Genomic DNA, 23,055 nt, shown 5'->3' with positions numbered 1-23,055 from the left:
TAATTTATTAATTTAATAATTACTTGCAGTTCTTGTTCAGTCTTTAATTACAATAGTTGTGTTTTTCCTGCTAATAAGCACTTCTGGTCCTGGCTCAAATGTTTTAAATGTCAAACGTACCATTCGTTGATTACTGAAGACAATATTCAATTCAATTCAGCTTTATTTGTATAGCGCTTTTACAATGTAGATTGTGTCAAAGCAGCTTCACATAAATGGTCATAGTAACTGGAAAAGTGTGGTTCAGTAACTGGAACAGTGTAGTTCAGTTTTTAGTGTTTAAGTTCAGTTTAGTTCAGTTTAGCTCAGTTCAGTGTGATTTAATCATTACTGAGAGTTCAAACACTGAAGAGCAAATTCAGTATAAAGGCGATAAAGCTCCTTTTGAAGTGTCACCCACTGTACAAGACTTCGAGAAAAAGCATGCCCATAAAGTAGCTAAAGCGCAATGCTTCATGGGTTTATCAATCTCCTTGCATTCTGTATATATTTTCACCATGTACAAAACTTCACTATACCTAATGCAAAATAGCGCCTGCTTTCATATATTTCAGTCTTCAGTCAGAAATAGAAGCAATTGTGCGTCGTTTTTGAATTGTCATAATTATTCATACTTTACTGTGGGAAAGGAAGCTAATGGATTTGTGCTCCTGCATCTGAACTATTAGAAGCTGATGCAGATTTGAGAGTCTCAGTGTGACAAATCAAGCACTTCAATAAACAAACGCTTTCAGTTCAACTCGACTTTTACTGCAATGAAAGGGTAATTAGAGACGCGGCTGTCAGAAGAGGCAGTTACATGTTAATGCCTCTGTGAACACACTGATGATGAGCTCTGTCTGACCAGGCTTCAGTCTGCTGAGCCACATCACTCACTGAAACTGAGCAGACACTACTTACTCACACACTCACACACACACACACACACACACACACACACACACACACACACACACACACACACACACACACACACACACACACACACACACACACACGCGCAAACACGCATGTTCAATTCAGTCAACTCATGCTCTCACATTAAAGCAGAAATATGACATTCAAACCTTCATTCAGAAGATTCCTGAAAAAATCAACAATCCTCAGATATTCAGGAATGAAGAACACGTGACCAGGGACACAACCAGAGCCTAAAAATCGATCATAACAAAAGGAAAAAAAAACTGAATTAAACAGAAAAATTTAAAAAATGATAATTAAAAAAAAGATTAGAAATAAATAAATAAAAACAATGAACAAAATTTGAACTTATAAAAAAAAATTATAAAAATGATAATAAAACTAAAATAAATAAATACATTTGTAAACATAAATATGTAAATATGTTAATAAAAATATAAAAATAATAAAACTATTAAAATTTAAAATAATAAAAAATAATAAAAATGCTAAAAAAATAATAGAAAAGACAGTAAAACAATAAAACAATAAAATATAAAAAAATAATATATATATATATATATATATATATATATATATATATATATATATATAAATACTAAAAATGACAATAAAAATACAAAAAATTATAATAGAAATAATATTAAAAAAAAGTTAATAAAATATAAAAAATAATAAAAAAATAATCAAATTTAAAAATATAGTAAAAATAATAATAAAAAACTTAAAAATGATCAAATCATAATAAAAATACTAAAACTAATTTAAAAATAAGAAAAAAAGATTATAATAAAATGTACATAATAAAATAGTACATATTAGTACACAATAAAATACTAAAAATAATAAATATAATAAAATAATAATAAAATATAATAATTATAGTAATAATAATAATTATTATTATTATTATAATGATAATACAAACACAAAAAATTATAATAAAAATAAATGAAAATAATAATAATAATAATAATAATAAAAATTTCAACAACAACAATAATAATAATAATAATAATAAAAATTTCAACAACAATAATAATATATATAATATATATATATATATATATATATATATATATATATATATATATATATATATATATATATATATATATATATATATATATATAAGGAATAAGAGGAAAAGGTTACGTTTTCAATCTAAAACGAACACTTACAGCCTTGTTTACCTGCAGTGGCATTCATTGTTCAGCCTTTGATTATAATAGTTGTGTTTTTCCTGCTAATAAGCACTTCTGGTCCTGGTACAAATGTTTTAAATGTCACACTTACCGTTCGTTGATCACTGCACTGCATTTGTGAAGCGAAAGCACTTTCTAGAAGTGCTTATTGATAATAATGTCTCTGCAGGCTGTAGACGTGAATAATGTAATGCTTACTGTACATGTTCACAGAATAAAGCTCACAAGGAACTAAAAATATAATGCTCTATATATCTATACCATTTAACAAAAATAAATAAGTAAAAGAAATACATAAATAAGACATATTTTAAAAGAAATGAAAAATAGAACCAATATTTTATTCCTTTAAAAAAAATAATGTAATAGGTTGCCTTGTCAGCTAACTGAACCAACACAGAAATATAAAAGCAGATAAACATGTTTCAGGAGCGAGCTCTCCTCCGTGTTAGTGCGGGTTTCCTCTGGGTGCTCTGGTTTCCCCCACAGTCCAAACACATGCGCTATAGAGGACTAAATTGGTCGTAGTGTGATAGTGTGTGTGAATGAGTGTGTATGGGTGTTTTCCAGTACTGGGTTGCAAATGGAAGGGCATCCACTGAGTAAAACATATCCCGGAGTAGTTGGCGGTTCATTCCGCTGTGGCGAATATATATATATATATATATATATATATATATATATATATATATATATATATATATATATATATATATATATATATATATGTGTGTGTGTGTGTGTGTATATATATATATATATTTTTTTTTTTAAGTCTGAGGACAAACTGGCTTGTGAAAGCCTGTTGGTAATAGTTTATTTAGTTTAAACAGTTTTAAAAAGTCTAAAAAGACAGATAGATGGATGGATCGATAGACGAACAGATGGACAGACAGATGGATAGATAGAGAAAGATTAGCATGTTACTAGCATGATTCTAGCATAAATTAGCATGTTAATAGCATGAATTAGCATGATTTTAGCACAAATTAGCATGATACAAGCATGATTCTAGCATGAATTAGCATGTTATTAGCATGATGTTACTAGCATGATTCTTGCATAAATTAGCATGTTACTAGCATGATTCTAGCATGAATTGGCGTGTTATTAGCATGATTCTAGCATGAATTAGCATGTTGCTAGCATGATTCTAGCATGAATTAGCATGTTACTAGCATGATTCTAGCATGAATTGGCGTGTTATTAGCATGATTCTAGCATGAATTAGCATGTTATCAGCATGATAATAGCATGAATTAGCGTGTTATTAGCATGATTCTAGCATGAATTAGCATGTTGCTAGCATGATTCTAGCATGAATTAGCATGTTATAAGCATGATTCTAGCATGAATTAACATGTTACTAGCATGATTCTAGCACGAATTAGCATGTTATCAGCATGATAATAGCATGAATTAGCGTGTTATTAGCATGATTCTAGCATGAATTAGCATGTTACTACCATGATTTTAGCATTAATTAGCATGTTATCAGCATGTTACTAGCATGATTTTAGCATGAATTAGCATGTTATCAGCATGATTCTAGCATGAATTAGCATGTTACTACCATGATTTTAGCATTAATTAGCATGTTATCAGCATGATTCTAGCATGAATTAGCATGTTACTAGCATGATTCTAGCATGAATTAGCATGTTACTACCATGATTTTAGCATTAATTAGCATGTTATCAGCATGATTCTAGCATGAATTAGCATGTTACTAGCATGATTTTAGCATGAATTAGCATGTTATCAGCATGATTCTAGCATGAGTTAGCATGTTACTAGCATGAGATATAGCTGGCTAAGAGTTTTTTTAAGATGCTACTTGGATTGGTCAATTTACTTATGATGTATGTCTTTGGACGGTGGGAGCACAACCGGGGAACTCAGGGGAAACCCAGAGAAAGAGAGGAAGACATTTGCATATTTCATCTTCAACAGTGCAGAACAGCATTAGAAGATTGAAGGAATCTGGAGGAGTTTCAGTGAGTAAAGGACAAGAGCGCAAGTCAATGTGAACAGATCTCCGACCCCTCAGGGGGCGCTGCATCAAGAATCCTCATTCATCTATGAGCCAGATTACCACATGGGCTCAGCACTACTGCAGCAATCCTTTGCCAAGTACCACAATAGACCTTTTACGCAAAAACCGGAAGTACGTCAACAACGTGTAAACCCAGTGCCGGTATGAGTTTTTTGGCGGAGAAAAGGCAGCTAGAGTGTTTTCGGCGAGCCTGAGTTGACTTCCGAAGTTAATTAAATAAGTAATTAAATACATGCAATTAAAATAGGGGAGAGCAGGGCAGAACCTAACACAGGGCCAGTTGTAACACACTTGTTTTAAATACTTCCACACATGCTAGTATGATAAAACGTCGTGTATTTACTACATGTCACAGCAATAAATTGTTTCATTGTTAAAAATATATATTTTATTTTTTTTAGTTGAGTTTCGTGAACAGCTTATATTATTAACATTAATTTGTTCAGGTAGATATGTATAACGGTACACATAGTTGACTAGCATTAAAGGACCATGACACCCCCCTCTTTCGGTTAAAGTCTACTTCAGAATTTTTTCAAAAGATGCATGATTAATGGGCGTGGAGCTCCGCGAGCATTGTGCAGGAGTGGGCGTGGCCAGCAGGGGAGAAGGGGAGCGAATAACTGCTGTTGTCAGTTAGCTCACAAAATGAGACACAAAGAGGAGACGCATGAGTTTATAGTTTACAAAGTTAAAATGCAAAGAAATTAACAGTGATTTAGTGCCCTGCTACATTTGTTATTCGTAATTTCATATACACATAACCACAATTTATATCATTATAAAGATAAGTGTGTTCATGTAAACACTATAAATGAGGACTTCTCCCTTAATCCCCGTATCCAGCAGACTCAGTGCAGCAGGTCTCCTGACCCGTCTATTTTAACCATTAACCCTGCTGGTAATCTGGAGGATTTAGGCGAACACAGCAGCACGGCGATGTGTCTGAATGTGAACGAACTCCTGATAAAAGACAGCGTCCGCCATTCTCTAATTCTCGTGCTGCTCTCCCGACAAAAATGCTAGCAGCACGCACACAGCTTTGCTGTATGATCGGCCCTGACAAGATCGCGGGGGAAAACATGCAACAAACCCCGTGGATGATGGAAACAAACGCATATGAGCCTTCATGAACGGCTAAATACTGTGCCGTGGTTTCCGTGTCTCTCAGCTCGGGCTTGACACTGGCAGGTCTGGCAGGTCTCATGAATAATTAAGCAGCCGGCTCTTCTCATAGGATAAGAAAACTCCGCTATGAATAATAATGAGAAACCGACGCGTCATCATTGCACTTGCAGTTCTGCGCTACGTCGCCGATTTTGATCTCGCCCCAAAAATCATTTTAAACCCGGAAGCTGAAATGAGCTGACAAAAGCTCAAAATAATCCAGTTTTCCCCACAATTAAAGCTGACAGGTGCTAACATTGTCTTAACTGATGCTCAACACACACACATCTGTTAATATAAAAAAAAAGTTCTCCGGGGTGTCCTGAACCTTTAACTAAATACACTATGAACAATCTGACCTGCAGGTGGGATAGTGGTAAAGTTGGTTTTATATTTGCACATTCAGACTTTCCCTTTAACAATATAATTTCTTTAAAGTATTATTTGCAAACTCTAAATAGTGAAATCATATTAGCAGCCAATGACTATCAAAGTACAACATTGTTCACAGTCAAATAACCAGCGTTAATGTTGTTTTCATGTTTGCATGGTAATTTCGATCGAATATTCAAAGTAACATGGTAAATATTATAGAGACTTCTAAATGAAGGAATGTGTGAATATGAAACCAACTTTACCTCAATGCAGGTGGGTGTGTCACGTAGTCGTGATCCATCCTTGCTGCCTTAGCCACCATGTCGCTATCTTCACAGCATAGCTGTTTAGACTGACGTTTGTAGGTTCTGTCATATACTGACTCCCTTCTCAAAGGAGCTGTAAAGTTGTTCCAAGGGAATAGGCTCGGGACAACACCACTCTTCAGGCGACGAACGACGCAGCCACCACTGTAATCATCCGGAGCGAAGTGCCGGCTGCAGACATAGGTGCTACCTGTTTTACATTAAAACTATGCCCTTCCTCTCTTCAGATCGCCTGTATCCATTTGGGTTTCAGGTTTGGATCCACAGGAAAAGAATGAAATGAAAGGTAGGGCTGTTTTTGGTTAGAAGACGAACAGCCTGGAACTAAAACAGAAACGGCGATTCTTCGCCCTTTTTCGTATCTGCCGCTATGATAACAGGAAGTTCTAATACACTACATTGACGTATTTCCGTTTGAAAAATGCGGAAGTGCGTAAAAGGTCTATACAGAGTTACATCCACAAATGGCAGTTCAAACTGTATTGTGCCAAAAGGAAGCCCTATGTTAACAGTGTCCAGAATCGCTGTCAACTTCTCTGGCTCAAAGGAATCTGGGATGGATCATCATGCAGGGGAAACGTGTACTGCAGTCAGATGAATCGGTGTCTCAGGTATTTTTTTTTGGAGAAATGGACACCATGTGCTCTAACCATAGAAGAAAAGGGTCCTTCAGACTTTTACCAGCAAGTTCAAAAGCCATGGTCTGTCATAGTATGGAGTTGTGTCAGTTCCCTAGGCAAGGGTAACTTGCACATCTGCGATGACACCATCAATGCTGAAAAGCACATCAAGATTTGGGAGCACAAAATGCTGCCTTCTGTTTCAGGGACGCCCATGCATATTTCAACAAGACAATGCAAAACCACATTCTGCACACATTACAAAGTCCTGCTGTGGAGGAAGAGGATACAGGTGCTGGACTGGCCTGCCAGCAGTCCCGACCTGTCTCCAATAGTGAATGCGTGGTGCATTTTCAAGCTCAAAATGCAACAACGAAGACCCTGTACTACTGTAAAGGGACAGAATTACACCTGAAACACTTCAGCACTTGGGGTCTTAAGTTCCTAAACGTCTTTTAAGTGTTGTGAAAAGGTACAGCAACATTACAAAGTTGTAAAAGCTTTACTGTTCCAACTTTTTGTGAAATGTGTTGCAAGAACCAAAATTAGAATATGTGGTAATTAAAAGAAATCATGAGGAACATATTAAATAATGTTTATCAGTCAAAGCAAATAAAAAAACACTACTTTTTACTTGCGTTTTTCATACTGTTTCAAATTGCGTTTCAATATCTAATTGTGCTTTGAATTTACGACTTGTGTTTTTGCGTATCTATTAATTGTGTTGAATTTATGAATTGTGTTTTTGCGTATTTATGAATTGTGTTAAATTTACGAACTGTGTTTTTGCGTATTTATGAATTGTGTTAAATTTACGAACTGTGTTTTTGTGTATTTATGAATTGTGTTGAATTTACGAAATGTGTTTTTGCATATTTATGAATTGTGTTGAATTCTCGAATTGTGTTTTTGCGTATTTATGAATTGTGTTGAATTCACGGATTTTATTTTTGCATATTTATGAATTGTGTTGAATTTACAAATTGTATTTTTACATATTTATGAATTGTGTTGAATTTACAAATTGTATTTTTACATATTTATGAATTGTGTTGAATTTACAAATTGTGTTTTTGCGTATTTATGAATTGTGTTAAATTTACGAATTGTGTTTTTGCGTATTTATGAATTGTGTTGAATTTACGAATTGTGTTTTTGCGTATTTATGAATTGTGTTGAATTTACGAATTTTATTTTGTGTATTTATGAATTGTGTTGAATTTACGAAATGTGTTTTTGCATATTTATGATTTGTGTTGAATTTACGAATTTTATTTTTGCGTATTTATGAATTGTGTTGAATTTACGAATTGTATTTTTACATATTTATGAATTGTGTTCAATTTACAAATTGTGTTTATGCGTATTTATGAATTGTGTTGAATTTACACATTTTATTTTTGTGTATTTTTTACAAATTGTGTTTTTCTATATTTATGAATTGTGTTGAATTTACCAATTGTGTTTTTGCATATTTATGAATTGTGTTAAATTTACGAAGTATTTTTGCATATTTATGAATTGTGTTGAATTTCTGAATTTTGTTTTAGCGTATTTATGCATTGTGTTGAATTTACCAATTGTGTTTTTGCGTATTTATGAATTGTGTTGAATTTCTGAATTTTGTTTTAGCGTATTTATGAATTGTGTTGAATTTACCAATTGTGTTTTTGGGTATTTATGAATTGTGTTGAATTTCTGAATTGTGTTTTAGCGTATTTCTGAATTGTGTTGAATTTCTGAATTGTGTTTTTGCATATTTATGAATTGTGTTGAACTTAAGAATTTTGTTTTTGCGTATTTATGAATTTTTCTTGAACTTACGAATTGTGTTTTTGCGTATTTATGAATTGTGCTGAAATTAGAAATTATGTTTTTGCGTATTTATGAATTGTGCTGAATTTACAAATTATGTTTTTGCGTATTTACAAATTGTGGTGAATTTGCGAATTGGATTTGTGTATTTACAAATAGTTTTTTTTGCATATTTATGAATTGTGTTGAATTTATGAATTGTCTTTATAGGTATTTATGAATTGTGTTGAATTTACAAATTTTAAATAAAAAAAATTTGTTTATTTTAAAAATCACTACTTTTTATTTGCGTTTTTCATTCTGTTCCAAATTGTGTTTTGCGCATTTATGAATTGTGTTTTGAATTTCTAAATTGGATTTGTGTATCTTTAAATTGTGCTTTGAATTTACGTGTTGTGTTTTTGCGTATTTATGAATTGTGTTAAATTTACGAATTGTGTTTTTGCGTATTTATGAATTGTGTTGAATTTACGAATTTTATTTTGTGTATTTATGAATTGTGTTGAATTTACGAAATGTGTTTTTGCATATTTATGATTTGTGTTGAATTTACGAATTTTATTTTTGCGTATTTATGAATTGTGTTGAATTTACGAATTGTATTTTTACATATTTATGAATTGTGTTCAATTTACAAATTGTGTTTATGCGTATTTATGAATTGTGTTGAATTTACACATTTTATTTTTGTGTATTTTTTACAAATTGTGTTTTTCTATATTTATGAATTGTGTTGAATTTACCAATTGTGTTTTTGCATATTTATGAATTGTGTTAAATTTACAAAGTATTTTTGCATATTTATGAATTGTGTTGAATTTCTGAATTTTGTTTTAGCGTATTTATGAATTGTGTTGAATTTACCAATTGTGTTTTTGCGTATTTATGAATTGTGTTGAATTTCTGAATTGTGTTTTAGCGTATTTCTGAATTGTGTTGAATTTCTGAATTGTGTTTTTGCGTATTTATGAATTGTGCTGAAATTAGAAATTATGTTTTTGCGTATTTATGAATTGTGCTGAATTTACAAATTATGTTTTTGCGTATTTACAAATTGTGGTGAATTTGCGAATTGGATTTGTGTATTTACAAATAGTTTTTTTTTTGCATATTTATGAATTGTGTTGAATTTATGAATTGTCTTTATAGGTATTTATGAATTGTGTTGAATTTACAAATTTTAAATAAAAAAAATTTTTTCATTTTAAAAATCACTACTTTTTATTTGCGTTTTTTTCATTCTGTTCCAAATTGTGTTTTGCGCATTTATGAATTGTGTTTTGAATTTCCAAACTGGATTTGTGTATCTTTAAATTGTGCTTTGAATTTACGTGTTGTGTTTTTGCGTATTTATGAATTGTGTTTTTGAATATGAATTGCGCTTTTGCACATTAACAAATTGGATTTGTGTATTTACGAATTGTGTTTTGATTTTTTAAATTATATTTGTGCATTTACAAAGTGTTTTTGCGTATTTATGAATTGTGCTGAATTTATGAACTGTGCTGAATTTACGAATTGTTGTATTGTTTGCAATGAATGAAAAGTCAAATTAAATAAAAAAAATACAGAGCCTCTGCACACTGTGAGAAAAAAACACCTCTTCTCTCCAAAATAATCTGTAAACCACCCGTGATTGGTTGTCTGTTTAGAAACACCTCAATCAGCACGTGTGAAGAAATGTGCACAAAAATAAACAAACAAAAAATTAAACAGCAGAAAAGACGACAAAACCACATCACTACAGTCAGTCCACACACAAAAAAAAGCTTTAATCCCCTCCTCGTGAGGCATTAATGTTGAAACCGTAACACGCGAAACGCGGGGACTCGTGAAGACGCCGGTTTTTAATGTAAAAACCCTTCGCCGACACCACAGATGTTTGGTAAAAAGTCATGTCACCTATGACTTACATATTTATAACACATACACAGAGAGATTTTAATATACTTATATATGTATTTGTCGTTGCTGTCGTTATTGGTCTTAACTTCTTTTTTTGAGTTACGTATTTTTAATTTTTTTTTATCCAGACCAGCCAGATACAAAAGCCATGTGTTTTCGGATACAGTCACATTCGAGAAAGCGTCCATCCTGCGAATCGTCCGCATGGAAAATCCCATCCGTTCCTCCAAATCAATGGTTATTTGTATAGTTATTGTTGTATAGACTGGTGCGATACGTTGTGTCCGTTTGTGTCTCGTGTCTTCTGTGCAAAAGTTTCTGTTTTTTATTTTATTTTTTGTTTAGTTTTGAAGGGATTGGACAAACACATTCACACACAGCTCTCAGTCCTGCTTTTCACCCTTGGCTTCTGGTAGTAAACAGAAAGACATGACGGACAGATGGTGTGTGTGTGTGTGTGTGTGTGTGTGTGTATGGAGCCAGATGAGTTTCAAAAATATACATAAAAAAATTGAACTCTTACATGCACAGAGCATTTCAAATTTTTAACATCCAATTCGTAAATTAAAAAATTAATGAATTTACAAGAAAAAATTATAATTATTTCCGCAAATGAATTGGATGTGTGCATTTACGATTTGTATTTTTAATTTACGAATTGTTTTGAATTTGCAAATTGCATTTGCATATTTACAAATTGTGTTTTGAATGTACAAATTGTGCTTTGAATGTACGAATTGTGTTTTGCATATTTACAAATTGTGTTTAAAATATACAAATTGAATTTGCATATTTATGAATTGTGTTTTGATTTAACTAATTGTTTTAAATATACAAATTGAATTTGCATATTTATGAATTGTGTTTTGATTTAACTAATTGTTTTAAATATACAAATTGTGTTTTGCATATTTACGAATTGTGTTTTAAGTGTACAAATTGAGTTTTGCGTATTTATGAATTGTGTTTGGAATTTACAATTGTGTTTTAAATATACGAATTGTGTTTTGCGTATTTATTAATTTTTTTGAATGTAGGAATTGTTTTGAATGCACGAATTGTGTTTAGCATTTTACGAATCGTGTTTTAAATACAAATTGTGTTTTGAAATTACATATTGTGTTTAAAATATACGAATTGTGTTTTGCATATTTGTGAACAGTGTTTTAAATATACAAATTGTGCTTAGCATTTTTATAAATTGCGTTTTGCATATTTACTAATTGTGTTTTAAATATATATTGTTTTGCGTATTTATGAATTGTGTTTTGAATTTACAAATTGTTTTGAATTTACGAATTGTGTTTTGCACTTTTAAAAATTGTGTTTTAAATATACTAGTGTTTTGCGAATTTACGATGTGTTTTAAATATACAAATTGTGTTTTGCGTATTAAAGAATTTGGGTATCTATGAACTGTCCTTTGATTTTACAAATTATGTTTTATCATATTTATGAATTGTGTTGATTTTACGAGTTGGATTTGCATACTTATGAATTGTGTTTTGAAGTTACAAATTCGATTTGTGTATTTACGTATTGTGTTTTGATTTTACCAATTCGATTTGTGTATTTATGAATTGTGTTTTGAATTTACAATTGTATCTGTATTTATGAATTAGTAATTGACTTAATACGAATAGTGTTTTGCGCATTTAAGAACTGTGTTATGAATTTACGAATTGGACTTGTGTATTAATAAATTGTGCTAAATTTACTTACTGGATTTGTGTATTTACAAATTGTTTTTTGAATTTACAAATTGTGTATTGTGTATTTATAAATTGTTTTGTAGTTACAAATTGGATTTGTGTATTATATGAATTGTCATTTTGTAAATGTGAATAGTGTATGAATTTTATTTTGTAAATGTATTATTTTTGAGACTGATCTGGCTCTGTTGTGTGTGTGTGTGTGTGTCCTCTGGCGGGTGATCTGCTGGATTTAAGGCACCGCTGCGTTACGGGACGGCCACAAAACCGACTCTCTTTAGGACCGCAGAAGGAAGCAGGACGGGGCTGCTCTGATTCGTACACTAGTGAGTCGTCTAGATAGGAAGCTTTGACGTGAATAGACTAAGTGAAGTGAAAAATATCTGTAAATCAACTTTTTTTTTTTGTGATTTAGGTTTTATTTATTTGTTGATGCATTGAAATTGGAATTTAAAAAGTGACATTTATTGACATTTTTAATAATTTGAAGTGATCTATTTATATTATTAAAATATTTAAAAATATTCAACAAACACAATGAAACATATTCTGAAAATATTGATATTAGATGGAAACATTTGTTAAAACAATTATGACTGTGTGTGTATCTGCACATTCTTAGAAATCCGACTGTGCTCTCCAGCATCCACTCGCTATATTGAATAATAATAATAATAATAAATATAATAATAATAATGTTGATAATGACATTAACATCATCATTATTATTACTATTATTATTATTATTATTATAAAAAATTATATTATTATTATTATTATTATTATTATTGATAATAATAAAAATAAATAAAAATATATATTAAATATAATAAATATATATTAAAAACATATAAAAAATCTTCAATTATTATTATTATTATTATTGTTATTATTATAAAAAATTATATTATTATTATTAAAAATTATATTATTTTTTTCTACTATTATAATTATTATTATTGTTATTATTATTATTATTATTATTGTTATTAATATTATTATTGTTATTATTATTATTATTATTATTATTATTTTTATTAAATATTTTTACTATTATTATTATTATTATTATTATTTATATTCTAAGTGTCTATGATTATTGTTTTGCCCCCTTAGTAGGCAACTCACTAGTATTAGAATCAGAGGAAGAGTATTACTGTTTGTAAATGTGTACGTTTTACTGCAACAGCATCATCACTGAGTTTCCATGTCCTCCGACTGTGTGTGTGTGTGTATCTGCGCATGCTCAGACATCACACTGTGCTCTCCAGCATCCACTCGGTGCTGCTGAAGGTCACTCTGCGGCTGCAGGGCGGCGATGTGTCCGTGTTGATCTGGGAGCTGGACTTGTGTCTGCGGGTTCGAGCCCGCCGTGGGTAACTGTGGCTCTGGAATAAAGCATAGTCTCCGTCGAAGGAGAAGCGGTGCCGAGTCCGCGCCAGCTCACTGGGCAGAAGTGACATGTTGGCCAGCGGACCCTTCCGAGGGCCCTCGTTCGGGACGGAGCCGATCAGACACAGGGACATGGTGGAGCCGGTCAAGCTGCTGTCCGTCTGCGTGTCGTCGGATGGAGGTCCGGCCAGACTAGCTCTCCTGGAGGACGGAGGTTTAGCGGAGCACAGAGCCGGCAGCTCCACCTTCAGCTCCTCCTGCGGATCCTCCATCTGAAACACACACACAAACATCAAATCTCAACATACAGATGAGTACATATGAGTACAATCAGTGAAGATAGTAAAAGGTGGATGAAAACTAACTAGATCAGGGGCGTCAAACTGAATTCCTGGAGGGCCGAAGCCCTGCACAGTTAAGTTCCAACCCTGCTTCAACACACTTACCTGTAGGTTTCAAACAAGCCTGAAGGACTCAATTAGTTTGATCAGGTGTGTTTAATTAGTGTTGGAACTAAACTGTGCAGAGCTGCGGCCCTTTTGGAACTGAGTTTGACACCTGTGAACTAGATATTTAAAATTGACAGTAAATAGACAGTGGTCCCTCGCCATAACGAAGTTCACCTTTCGCAGTCTCGAAGTTTTGCGGATTTTTTCGTGCAATTTGACGTGCTTTTTATTTTATTTTTTTTTTTTTTTACAGCACATTGTGTTCTGCATCCTGATTGGCTGAAGGCTGTTTGTTTGCAAGTTTTCTCCCCAACAAACTCCATAACGTTGATGAAACGTTCTGCACTGTCAAAGGCACCTACGGTAGCACCCAAAAGGCAGAGGAAGATGCTAACCATCACACAAAAAGTTCTGGACATGTTAGAGAAAGGTAGAAGTTACCTTTTGCGCTGTTGACAGTCATTTATGTATCCCACGCTGCTAAACACACTATTAGGACACAAATATCTCATAAAAAAAGTGAAAACTCATTGTTTTTGTGTTATTTCGAGCAAATTCGTTCTTACGGTTTGAAACTAATTTTTGAAGCTGCATCATGACGATTAGATTCTTGTGTGTATTACAGTGTGTAGACTGGCTGTTTGTACCTGGGAGTACATCATGACGTCTCTGAGTGTGCTGCATTTATTCATGAAAAAGGCTTGGTTCAAACCTATCAGCGCGCTCTATTGTGTGTGCGGTGCAACTTTATTAATATGCATAACAGCTTTGAAGACTGTACATGTACAGTGTTCAGACGGTGAGAGAAACGCCACGTTGTGTTGCCAAAACAAGTTTAAGAAAAACAAGAACATTTTGGAGACACTAGTTGTCAGTGTTGTGTTCATTAATGTGCTGCAACGAAGGTTTTGTTTTCATTTCCCGCTATGAGAGCGCAGCTGGACTCACATGTGGATTACAGTGCATGCAACGTGCAACAAAAATACGTGTCTAAGGAACATTTTTACCCAAGAGCTTTTCTCATCTGGAAAAGGTGGAATCCGGATTTGCTGCTCGTCTCCTTTTAAAATAGACCCGGCTGCAGTTGGTGTTGATTGTCCTGTCTCTACAGATTTGGTAAGTGTGTGATCAGTGGTTTTTGATTGTTCATTCAAATGGCAAAGTTAGTTCGTATCATCGGTTTACTCTTTCTGTTTTTAAAGACCTACCAAAGGGAAACTCCCATTTTTATCCAAATCCTTCCCTCTTTGCCTCCACCGACACTTCCACCTAAACAGAGCTAGATGCACCCACTTTCCTGTCTTTTTCCAAACTAGAGGTGTGAGAACACCCTTTTGAAAAAGGGGGGGATTATGGCCCTTTAAACAAAAGAGAAAAGTGTGAAAATATTAATGCCTGTCTGAGAAAAGTGTATAAGGTGTGTAGTGAGGGGTTTTACAGCCATAAAACATCTATAATAATTGTAAAAATTAAAGCTGATTGCTTCACGGATTTCATCTATTGCGGGAATTTTTTAGAACGTAACTCCAGTGATTGGCGAGGGACCACTGTAGACATACATACATACACACACACACATACAGCTGAATTCAGAATTATTCTGACTTTGAATTTTGTTCTTTGTTTTATATTTTCTAGATGATGTTTAACAGAGAAAGGAAATGTTCACAGTATGTCTGATAATATTTGTTTTTCTGGAAAAAGTCTTATTTGTTTTATTTCGGCTAGAATAAAAGCAGTTTTTAATTTTTTTCAAAAACATTTTAAGGTCAATATTATTAGTCCCTGTAAGCTATATATTTATTTCAATAGTCTACAGAACAAAAAATAGTTGTGCAATAACTTGCCTAATTACCCTAACCTGCCTAGTTAACCTAGTTAAGCCTTTAAATGTCACTTTAAGCTGAATACTAGTGTCTTAAAGAATATCTAGTCCAGGGGTGCCCAAACTACAGCCCGCAGGCCATCTGCGGCCCGCGATCAGTTTTGTGGCGGCCCGCGAGGCTTTTTATGAATATTAATAGAATCTGGCCCGCAATACAAAAATGAATGTAATTCAATAAATAACCACCGGGTGCCGCTATTACATGTCTTCAATTAGGCAGCAGTTCCTGTTATGAAGTAAAACGAACAGAACAAACTGAAAGAAACATAATTCATAATCACATTTGGCGAGCCATGGCACAAGCAAGAAAAAGGAAAATCAACAGTGAGTGCAGGAAATTTCAGTCACGATGGGGCAAAGAATATTTCTTCACAGAGGTCAGTGGAATTTGTGTCTGTTTAATTTGTCAGGAATCAGTTGCAGTAATGAAAGAATATAATATTAAAAGACATTATAAAATAAAACATCAGGCCTTCAGCTCTTACACTGGTGCCGAACGAGATCAAAAAGTAAAACTAATAGCAGCAGCTCTATCAGCTCAACAACAGCAGTTTTTTTTTCGTGCTAATAAAGTGCAAGAAAAGTCTATGCTGGCTAGTTATGATGTAGCCCAGCTAATCGCACAGCACAGGAAACCTTTCACTGAAGGAGAATCTATAAAGGATGAGTGTTGCAAGTGTAATTTGCCCAGAGAAGATTCAAGATTTTAAAAACGAAAGTCTGTCAGGTTTTAAACCATATGGGGCATGGCAGGTGTATTTGGAAATAACTCATATAAATAAATAACTAGAACTGAATTTAGAAATAGTTTTGAAACAAATCTTTGCACTTAACAAACGAAATTAATTATTTATAGACTAATTGATGTCTGTGCGTAAAGGTTTCCCTATCCAAGAGCGAAAGTGAAAGTGATCCATTATCTCTCATTGTCACGCAGTAGATGCTCTGTTTAACAGTTTTCTGTTAAAAAAACTGTCAACTGTGAACTGTTTGCTTATGAAATGCTCATTTTTTTCCACTTAGACTTACTTTGCGTCCTGTAAATAGTGAATGCGCTTATGGCGTGACGCAGCTGACTCTTAAAGGGAATGGGAGATGAGACTCTAATTGGTTTATTCTCAAAACACACCTATAACTCATTAAGAAAATAAACTCAACCCTTTTAGACCATGCGCCACGGCGAAAAGCTGATTTTCCCGTCCTTAAATTAGCAAAAATGCATCCTGACACGCCCTGAAAGCGTTTGCGGCCTGCGTTTTGCGCTCTGCGCATGGACCGTCAAAATAGAGCCCTAAGTCACCAATTCCATTTTTGACAGAAGGAGGTCCATATTTATTTTACTATTTTCTTATTTTCTTTACTTTTAAATGAATAAACATCTAAAAAAGTAAGTGTAATATGGGCAGAACCATTTTGAGGAGCACCAGGGCCTTGCAGTGTTTCCCGGCGGGCGACTCGGGCGGCTCTTCGCTCTGTTTGGTGGCTGCGGATCTGCTGCCGTTGGTCTGCGAGTGCACATGAACACTGACGTCTCCTCCAGCTTTAGCTTTAGCTGTGTCTCCTCCACCGCCGCTGTAGGCTTTATAGCGGATCATAAGGATGATGATGAAGACCAGCACGGAGGCCACGATGATGCCGCCGATGATGATGATCATGGTTCCTCCCAGAAACTGGCTGGGCACGAAGCGGCACTGGTTAGTCTCCGGCAGAGTGTGGAAGTGAACGCAGCCCACCACGCGCGTCGCCGTCAGCGACGTGATGCCGTCGTCATACACCGCTAACACGCACAGCTCGTACTCGCGGCCCGCAGCCAGATCGTTGATCCTGAACGTCTTACTGGCTGACGGAATCATCCTGGCGGGAAAACACACAAGACGAACAGATGAAGTACAGGTGAAATTCAAAACTAACCATATGATTTTGTTAGTTCACATTGCTAGTGCTATGGCAGGGGTGTCAAACTCAATTCCTGGAGGGCCGAAGCCCTGCACAGTTTAGTTCCAACCCTGCTCCAACACACTTACCTGTAGGTTTCAAACAAGCCTGAAGGACTCAATTAGTTTGATCAGGTGTGTTTAATTAGGGTTGGAACTAAACTGTGCAGAGCTGCGGCCCTTTTGGAACTGAGTTTGACACCTGTGTGCTATGGTGAAGAATGCATCTGTGCATTTCATTCGGAAAGCAAATTGTTTGCCAGAACATTCATATCTGCAAATGCACTTCCTATTAGTTTTCAGTTAAATCTCAGATTAGGTCTGTCTGAGGTATTGGGTGGGACTAACACACTTAACCACACCCCTTCAGCTGTCAGCTTTGACAACAAACAGAAAGGGTGAGGAGGAGGAGTCAGTAAGGTCTTAATAACCCTCCCCAAACCCCTTCCCCATCTTTCTGTAAGAATTTGTAGATATTTGAACTAGAAACAAGACAAAAACTCTTTGCAGGAGCCATTTGTTTGTTTTATTTAAAGATTTGTGTTGTTATTCTTGATTTCTTTTATGTTGGAGATTTGCACCCCCTGCAGGCCAGAGGAAGCTTAAGAGGCCTGGGTGTGGCCTATTGAGAAGTGGTCTTTAGACCTTACTGTTACGCACCGTCTAGGGACGCCATTTTCTTTGTAAAACCTTTTTGCCTCTGTTTTTGTGTTAGGTAGTTAGGGAAGTGAATTGTACTTTCTTTTCTTTTATTTGTGATCAGGTAAGTTAGAGATTTAATATAAAGGAATTTTTGTTTGTTATTTTGGCCTTGTCAGCTCCCGAATTCAAACCCCAATAAATCTTTGAATTCATTTTGTTGTCTTGTCTTTCATGTTGTGCACCATCCCTAGACGGTGCGTAACATGAAATTGGGGGCTCGTCCGGGATGGCTTCAGGAAACCTAGCAGCAGAACACATCAAAGTTAACAAGTAGGAGTGACCAGATTTAGTCCTTGGTAAAGGTCCAACACAATCAACTACAAGTTTCTCAAATGGCTCAGTCATTACTGGAATTGGCTTTAAGGGAGCTGGGGAAATAACCTGATTTGGTTTGCCAGCAACCTGACAAGCATGACAAGATCGACAATAGTGAGACACCGTAGACTTCATTCCAGGCCAAAAGAAATGTTTCAAAAGATTGTTATAGGTCTTCCTTATACCTAAATGACCAGACAATTCATGGTCATGAGCCACACTTAGCACATATTCTCTGTAATCTTTTGGAATGACTACTTGAAATACAGAGCTCCAGTCACCCTTCATGTTTTCTGGACTCCACTTGCGCATAAGTACCCCGCCATCAAAAAAATAAGCAGCTGGATGATTGGGTAAGTCAGATATCTCAATCACAGCAGCAAAACATGACTTCAACGTATCATCTGCACGTTGTGCATCTATCAAGCGCTGTTTGTCAAAAGGAAAGTCAAATTTAGATTCTAGACTCAGATTCTGTAAACAAGCATCTTCAGTTTTGTTCTCAACATCTGGTAAATCTGAATTCATGAAGGAATTAGAAAGATCAATTTCCTTATCAAGTTTACGAGCTTGTGCACGAGTCACAACACAAGAACGAAATACACTGGGAAACTCTCGAGTCAACACATCCTCTTCTGGCACACAAGGTACCTCAGTAACCTCAGGAAGACAAGAAACTTTGTTCCCTGCTAAATCATTCCCAAGGATAAGGGAAATTCCCTTCAGTGGTAACTGAGTACGAACAGCCACTTTAACTAAGCCAGTCACAATGTCAGAGCGTAAATAAACAGTGTGCAAAGGAACCCTAACCACACCAAGTTCAATTCCCTGAACTAATACATCTGAATTACAGCTGGACTGTGAAGAGAATGGAAGCACATCTGCCAGAATAAAAGACTGAGCAGCACCTGTATCCCGAAGGATGTGAACTGGTTTTTGCTCCTGATCTAATTCAGAAAATGACACTATACCTTCAAACACAAATGGATAAAAAGAGGGATCAATAGAGTCTACTAATTCAGAAGTGTGAGTACTCGCAAAGGCCACAGTTTTAGATGCATCCTGAGCTTTTCTCTGATTTTTGCGCTGTAACACAGGACAACCAGCAATTAAATGCCCCTTTTCATGGCAGTAATAACACTCGCGGGACCCTGTTGAAGATTCAGCAATGTGATCATCTTTTGGCACAGCTACTGCTGTTCTAGAGCTACCCCTGCGATCTATAACAGCACGAGATGAACGTGGGGACGTGAATGCAACCTTGTGTGTGAGCACAAACTCATCAGCAAAAATCGCAGCCTCAGATAGTGATGAAACTTTTTGTTCATTCAAATAAACTACAATCTTTTCTGAAATGCAATTCTTAAACTCTTCCACTAAAATGAGTTCTTTCAGCTGCTCAAATGTGGTAATTTTGCTAGCAGCACACCACTTTTCAAACAGTGTGGTTTTCTCACGTGCAAACTCAACAAATGTTTGACTGGGGTTTTTCACATGCTTCCTAAACTTTTGTCGATAGGCTTCTGGAACGAGTTAGTAAGCTCTTAACACGGCAGCCTTAACCGAATCATACTCCAAACTTTGCTCAAGTGTCAGTGCAGAACATACTTCTTGTGCTTTGCCAACCAGTTTGCACTGTAACAATAAAGGCCAAATATTTCTTGGCCACTTTAACGTGGCTGCAATAAGCTCAAAAACAGTGAAATATGTGTCAACTTCACTCTCTCTAAATGTAGGAACCAATGAAATTTGTCTACTAATATCAAAATCAGTGTTAGGACTTACCGGTGTCACAGACGGCACTGCAGGAAGAGGAGAGGAGGCATTTACTGGACTCTGCACAAGAGTGCTTCCCTTTGTCAGGGAAGAAGGTGGACATGGATTTTGTCCAGTCTTTAATTCAAGTTCCAGCTCTTTCAGCCGGATGTCTCGTTTTGTCTCAAGCTCAACTGCTCGAACATGTAAAAGCTGGCTCTGATACTGCTGTCGACTTAACTCCACCTCCAGTTCTTTCAACCGGATTGCCAGCTGTGGATCTGTTAGCGAAGGCGGATTAATGGGATCCATGCTCGCAACATCCGTAGGTTTGAACTCTGCCTCAGCAGCTTCCAACTCTTCAGATAATGCTGTATTTGCAACACCCAAACCCTGCACATTCGCATCAGGTAAGATCTTTTGTTTAACAAGCTCCATGTACAATGCCTCTCTGATCTCCTTTTTCAGTGCATTTCGAGGTACGACTATATCAAAAAAATCTGCAATCAAAAACAAATCATCTTTGCGACATTTATCTAATTGCTCCTCTGTTGGTGCAATTGTAAATTTATCAAGTTCAAATTTTGATGCCATGCCAATCAAAGTAGTTGGGCCAATCACTATATTTCCTCCCTTATCAAAAGAAAAACCCCAGACAAACAAATGCAAAAACAAATGAGCCAAATAAATTCAGCTAATAGAGCATATAACCAATGGACGAGCCCCCAATTTCATGTTACGCACCGTCTAGGGATGGTGCACAACATGAAAGACAAGACAACAAAATGAATTCAAAGATTTATTGGGGTTTGAATTCGGGAGCTGACAAGGCCAAAATAACAAACAAAAATTCCTTTATATTAAATCTCTAACTTACCTGATCACAAATAAAAGAAAAGAAAGTACAATTCACTTCCCTAACTACCTAACACAAAAACAGAGGCAAAAAGGTTTTACAAAGAAAATGGCGTCAAACTCCTTACTATCCCAATATATACACTATTTACAATCTATTTACAAAAACAGGCAACCATATTTGAAGGACAATCCAAAATCAATGTCAGCAGGCAACAAAGGTCAAACAAGCCGGTGGAACAAAGTATCATAAACAAAGCAAACACTAAAACAAACAGTACTCACAATTCTCAATATAATCTCAGAACTCAAACAAAACAAACAGTACTCACAAATCTCAATATTCTCTCAGAAGTCAAACAAAGCAAACAGTACTCACAAATCTCAATACTCTCAGTCCTAACACATCCAAAAACTCTGCACTATACCACAATCAAACATTTCAACAAACACAAGCAAGTGACCAAAAACAAGATGGCTGCCAAGGAAGTGGTGTCATGGCTTTTTAAAACACTGTAGGCCAATCAGGATCAAGCAAGCTGGAAGTGGCCAATTGGATGTGTTCTAAGCAAAACAGGAACAAGAAAAAAAAACAGATGAGACAAGACAAACATAGGATTGTAACACTTACCTTCAGTGTTTGATGGCCAAATTCGTTTGCTTTTGTTTATTTCAGATCAGATTTTTTGTTAAACTACCTCTGCAATAAACAGCAACAAATTAAGACTTGATGTTCTATGTATTATTTGCAAAGGAAGCGTCTAAACCCCTCAGCAGACCCAAGATGAGACTAATTTGAAACTTTGAACAAGGATAGTCACAACACTCTTATATTAAAAAAAGTATTTATTTATTTATTTATAGCCGTCTGCTACAAAGCCATTTTTACACCTAAAAAAATATATATACAATAATAATAATACCAGCACACACATGCACCCAAAAACTCATATGAATAATAAATCCAGATTAAAATTACAATGCCTTTTAACTATTTAGCAAATATACTTAAGATGAAACATGCTGAAGCACTTTATATATATATATATATATATATATATATATATATATAGTTTACAGTAGTAAAGGCTAAAGTATACTATGGTAACCACTATTAGTTCATGATGGTTACCAATGATTAGGCCCACACGGAATCTGCGCGCGCAGAATTCCGCAGATTTTCCACAGATTTTCCGCAGAATCTTGCAGATTTCTGCAGATTTTTAGCCCATCATTAATTCTGTTTATTTACTTGAGTAAATGTGTAGATCTGAATTTATTCAGTTTTTATTCAGTAATTTATTACTTTTTATTTAATATAATAAGGTGTAAGTTATGATACTCTGCTGGATACTCCCAAAATAATTTCGCAGAAATCCGCAGATTTTTACTAAAATTCTCCGCAGAAATAGCAAAAAATGTCCGCAGATTCCATCTGGCCTTACTAATGATATTATGTAGTGTAATTCATTAATGAATAGTTGTAAACATGTACTACAATATAATGCTTATTGCTAAATATTTCAACTTACTATAAATTACCTAAGTATTATAAATGGTAATACCTGGCTTTATTGGAGTTTATCTTTCAGCTGTTACATACTATAATGTGTTTCTGTTAAGTACAGCATATTATTTACAATAAATAATTGAACTAAACAATTTT

General features: G+C 34.8%; 1 protein-coding gene across 2 annotated transcripts in view; it reads right to left on the bottom strand.

The window, feature by feature from the left end:
- Positions 1–10,236: 10,236 nt before the first annotated feature.
- The window catches only part of lrfn1 (leucine rich repeat and fibronectin type III domain containing 1), a gene marked incomplete at its 5' end in the record, with an annotated part of 339,663 nt that continues 326,844 nt past the window's right edge, over positions 10,237–23,055 (bottom strand). For both annotated transcript variants that reach the window (NM_200615.3, NM_001441793.2), the window contains 3 exon segments: positions 10,237–11,202; positions 11,262–13,766; positions 17,238–17,682. In NM_200615.3, the coding sequence (NP_956909.3) occupies positions 13,356–13,766; positions 17,238–17,682 (856 nt within the window). In that variant the 3' untranslated portion in view covers positions 10,237–11,202; positions 11,262–13,355.

The sequence above is a fragment of the Danio rerio genome, chromosome 15, assembly GCF_052040795.2.
Source record: "Danio rerio strain M-AB ecotype USA chromosome 15, GRCz13ab, whole genome shotgun sequence".
In the NCBI taxonomy this organism is placed as follows: Eukaryota; Metazoa; Chordata; class Actinopteri; order Cypriniformes; family Danionidae; genus Danio; species Danio rerio.
Note: the sequence above shows the minus strand (reverse complement) of the source record. Positions and strands in the feature narration are given on the sequence as shown.